The sequence below is a fragment of the Sinocyclocheilus rhinocerous genome, unplaced genomic scaffold (genome assembly GCF_001515625.1).
Source record: "Sinocyclocheilus rhinocerous isolate Xijiao unplaced genomic scaffold, SAMN03320098_v1.1 scaffold2251, whole genome shotgun sequence".
In the NCBI taxonomy this organism is placed as follows: domain Eukaryota; kingdom Metazoa; phylum Chordata; class Actinopteri; order Cypriniformes; family Cyprinidae; genus Sinocyclocheilus; species Sinocyclocheilus rhinocerous.
Window position 1 is genome coordinate 140,927 of NW_015647027.1, and position 5,207 is coordinate 146,133.

Below are 5,207 nucleotides of genomic sequence, written 5' to 3' on the forward strand. Positions count from 1 at the left end.
TGTCTGTCTGTCTGTCTATCTATCTATCTATCTATCTATCTGTCTGTCTGTCTGTCTGTCTGTCTGTCTATCCGTCTGTCTATCTGTCTATCTATCTATCTATCTGTCTGTCTGTCCGTCTATCCGTCTGTCTATCTATCTATCTATATCTATCTATTTGTCTGTCTGTCTATCCGTCCGTCTATCCATCTGTCTGTCTGTCTGTCTATCTATCTGTCTGTCTGTCTGTCTAGAGACTCATTTGAAGTTTGACTGCGCATCAGTTGATTATATTTTAAAGTGGCAGAAGTTGTAAACCATAAACAACTAAACTCTGCTTTCTTTCTATCATTGCTTGCTGCATGGCGTCGCACCGCCCAGCTCGAGATCTGACGTGTTCACTGCAGTCCAGGCCATTGCGACTTGCTTGTTGATGTTTTTGTGCGTGGGTTTGGCAGAACATGCTTTTAACTTTGTGTTCTGACAGGTTTCTTGCTGTGATATCATGCTGTGTTGTTTTTTCTCCTCAGACACTGCTGATGGAGTTTCTCAGGAGCTCTTCTCTGCTGGTCTGGTCAATGGTCATGATGTGGTTGTGGGTAAGTTGCATGTGCATTAAACTCCAATGCACTGCCTCGTTCATCTGTAATACAGGGTTTCTTTGGGCCTTAAAAAGATCTTAAGAAGTCTTAATTCGCTGTTCCACAAATGAAGATCTTAAAAGGTCTTGAATCAGAGCAGAAAGTCTTAAATTCATAGTTATGGCAAGAAATGTTGCATATAAAAATTTTAAATCAAGATGCCTTGACATGCAAAATGAAGATAAGAAGTCTTGTTTTCTGAGAAACTGAACAAAATTGGTTATAATGCTTAAAACATGAAATATTTTATGCTTACAACATGAAATATGAAAACTTGTTTTTCCTTTGAATTAAGTTGAGTTTTCTGAGCTCATTCGCACATATTTGTTCTTGTTCATATTCATAAACTCACTTCAATTTGATCAAATTCTTAGAAAACCAGACCTCTTATGTAATTTTACTTCTCAAAAAATGTTTTGATTAAAGGATCTTTAGACATTTGTATTGGAAAACAAGACAAAATACTAAGAAAAGCATCAGTTTTTAGCAGTGTGCTCAGAAGGTACAGTAAAAGTTATTTCTAGAAACCCTGTATTATCAGTTACAGTCTCAGTGCAGCAACTTTATTTTGCCTGTATGCCTGAAATGCAAAGCTTTTATTTACAAAAAACATATGTTTGAATTGATTGCTGTGCATTTGAGTTCTTAAATACTGCATATACTATACATGAAGTCTTGTTTTCTGAGAAACTGAACAAAATTGGTTATAATGCTTAAAACATGAAATATTTTATGCTTACAACATGAAATATGAAAACTTGTTTTTCCTTTGAATTAAGTTGAGTTTTCTGAGCTCATTCGCACATATTTGTTCTTGTTCATATTCATAAACTCACTTCAATTTGATCAAATTCTTAGAAAACCAGACCTCTTATGTAATTTTACTTCTCAAAAAATGTTTTGATTAAAGGATCTTTAGACATTTGTATTGGAAAACAAGACAAAATACTAAGAAAAGCATCAGTTTTTAGCAGTGTGCTCAGAAGGTACAGTAAAAGTTATTTCTAGAAACCCTGTATTATCAGTTACAGTCTCAGTGCAGCAACTTTATTTTGCCTGTATGCCTGAAATGCAAAGCTTTTATTTACAAAAAACATATGTTTGAATTGATTGCTGTGCATTTGAGTTCTTAAATACTGCATATACTATACATTTATGCATTTGGCAGAGTCTAAGGTGACTTACATTGCATTGAAGGTCGACATAATATAATAGGTATTTTTAAATGTATGTTTTAATAAATATTTTCTTATGTTAATATTTGAATATTAAAAAATAGTATATAAATATTAATATATATCTGTATGACTTCTGACCATTACAGCAGCTCGTGATGCTTCTGGTTTTGTAATGGAGCTCATACTGGCTTCATCTGCAAGGAGAAAATTGCAAAAGGAAACAATTCCAGGGGTCATTAGTTCACTAAACATTGAGAGCAATATGCTAGGTATACAGATGAGTCGCTCTGCTCTGAAAAGATCTGGCCATGCATCAGTAATGATATAACTGCACCAATTAATGCATGTGGTTAAAATTCATGGCTACACACAATTAGGCTAGTAGCCCTCAGGGCAATTTGAGTTCAAGACCCCTGCTTCAAGGCATTTCAGAGCAAATACATGAATGCTGAGATACTGCATATCCAGATATCGTTTGTTTAGCTATATCGCTCAGTTCTAATGTCAGTATCTTTTTCTATATGTGTTTTCCCAGTGGCTGCTAACCTACAGAAGATTGTAGAAGACCCAATTACCTATAAAGTATTGACCTTTAAGTTGGTGAGTATTCAGATGCTAAATGTCACAGAGAATCTTGCAGGATTCCCATGACTCAGGAAAACCTGGGAATGTCATGGCCTGGAAAATAATAGGAATTAATTGTAAAAAAATACATACACATTTTCTAGTTATGCACATTGTATTTAATTGGCTAGAAATTGCTCTTTGTGGGTGCAATCTGTATCATTTTTTAATCCAATTATGAACAACTGGATTTTATGTTATTTTAGAATCAATCAATCACTACTAGTTTTTTTTAATATACTTTGTTTTTAATTTTAGTTTAGTAAATTTGTTGTGTGCTATACATACATACATACATATATATATATATGCAGTTTTTGCTCAAGTTTTTGTTGTTGTTTAAATAATTTATGAATTTTTAGTACATCAAGTCAAGTTGGCAACTATCTGAAAAAAATTTTTTTTATACATTTTTAAGTTTTTTTTATATTTCATTTAACATTTATTGTTTTTTTTAAGGAAATATTACATATTCTTATTTCATACTTATTCAATATAGCTGAGGCTTTTTTTAAAACACAGTTATGAATAACTAGATTTTACTATCCTTTTTTATTAATTTTTATTTTTGAATTGTCCGTTTTTAATTAAATTAATTAATTACATTAAATTTTACATTTAATTTGTAGTAATTTTGTCTTTTTTTAGTTATTTTATTATTATTTGTTTTTTATATTTCTAGCTTTTTTATCTGAAATAAAAAAACTGTGTACATTTTAAAGTTTTTTTTATATTTCATTTAACATTTATTGTTTTTTCAAGGAAATATTACTTATTCTTATTTCATACTTATTCAATATAGCTGAGGCTTTTTTAAAACACAGTTATGAATAACTAGATTTTACTATCCTTCTTTTTTTAATTAATTTTTATTTTTGAATTGTCCGTTTTTAATTAAATTAATTAATTACATTAAATTTTACATTTAATTTGTAGTAATTTTGTCTTTTTTTAGTTATTTTATTATTATTTGTTTTTTATATTTCTAGCTTTTTTATCTGAAATAAAAAAACTGTGTACATTTTAAAGTTTTTTTTATATTTCATTTAACATTTATTGTTTTTTCAAGGAAATATTACTTATTCTTATTTCATACTTATTCAATATAGCTGAGGCTTTTTTAAAACACAGTTATGAATAACTAGATTTTACTATCCTTCTTTTTTTAATTAATTTTTATTTTTGAATTGTCCGTTTTTAATTAAATTAATTAATTACATTAAATTTTACATTTAATTTGTAGTAATTTTGTCTTTTTTTAGTTATTTTATTATTATTTGTTTTTTATATTTCTAGCTTTTTTATCTGAAATAAAAAAACTGTGTACATTTTAAAGTTTTTTTTATATTTCATTTAACATTTATTGTTTTTTCAAGGAAATATTACTTATTCTTATTTCATACTTATTCAATATAGCTGAGGCTTTTTTAAAACACAGTTAGGAATAACTAGATTTTACTATCCTTCTTTTTTATACATTTTTATTTTTGAATTGTCTGTTTTTAATTAAATTAATTAATTATATTTAATTTTAAATTTAGTTTTAGTAATTTTGTGTATTTTTTGTCTTTTTTGTAGTTTTTTTTTTTATATATATATATATTTCTAGATTTTTTATTTTTCAGTTTTAGTTCTTTTAATACATCCAACTAAATGAAAATGAGAAATTTTGCTTTGGCAACTTGCCAATATAAAATAAGTATTTTTAAATATTATATTCAATTTCAGTAACATTTATTTCAAGTAGTGCAAATGTTTTTTAATGGTTTTAGTTGTAGTTCACTATAATAAACTTGTAGTTTGTAGTAAACTTGTCCAGTGTAATTGAGGCCATTGCCATTTTTTTTTAAATCCAGTTATGAAAAACTGGAATAGACACGGAAAGTTTTTCAGAAACAAAAAGCAGCTTGCTTTTTTTATGATGCTGTTTATTTTACTCATTGTGCATTGAATATGCAGAGCATGCGTCCCCCAGGTCCCACAAAGTCATTCATTTATTATTTGCTGAAATCACGTGACAGCATAATGAATTTTCATTACATAATTCCTTATTGATTACTCTGAACACACGACAAATCTGAGAGAATATTAGGAGAGTGTTTAATGATGCCTTTTAATGCGTTTTAAAAAATGACAGAACTGGGATATTCTGGCAGATACATGAATACCCGAATTAAAATGTCACCGAGCGTTCCCGTTAAATGCATATAGATGAAGAAGGGAACGCATTAGGAGTATCTGTTCATATTTCAGTCTGTGTGGAGGATTAGACACAGATAAGTGCTGATAGACGCCACTTTAAGTGAATGCTGTTATATTGGATAGGATAGTGTTTTGCACTGTTCTCATGAATCTTCTGGTGAGATCATGTGTGAATAGGTATGTTTCCTGTAATGTGAGGTCCACCATAGTGGTGTTAAAGATATAGTTCACCCAAAGATAGAAATTCTGTCCCTTAAGTCGTTCCATACCTGTGTAACACAGAAGAATGTACATACAACATACAGTTCAACATACAGTGGCTGTTAAGAGTGGACGATAGAAGCAAGTGTTTCTATTACAATATTTGAACAAAAAAAAGAACAGTTGTATTGTTTGATAATAATCACTAAATAGGCCTTTTATAAGAATTAAGTCATGGAATTTCAAGAATGTAGAATGATCATAATACTGCAAGATGAAACGAGATACATTTTGAGAAAATTTTCAAAATTAAATTAAACTTTTGATTTCAAAACTCTTGATATAGTCTGTATTCGAGACTAAATTCTTTTTTTTTTTTTTT

General features: G+C 29.0%; 1 protein-coding gene across 2 annotated transcripts in view; it reads left to right on the plus strand.

The window, feature by feature from the left end:
* LOC107708317 (STE20/SPS1-related proline-alanine-rich protein kinase-like) overlaps nt 1-5,207 on the plus strand; it is a 76,672-nt gene that overhangs the window by 63,087 nt on the left and 8,378 nt on the right. For both annotated transcript variants that reach the window (XM_016512504.1, XM_016512506.1), the window contains 2 exons: nt 510-578; nt 2,334-2,398. In XM_016512504.1, the coding sequence (XP_016367990.1) occupies nt 510-578; nt 2,334-2,398 (134 nt within the window). The remainder of the gene's footprint in view (nt 1-509; nt 579-2,333; nt 2,399-5,207) is intronic.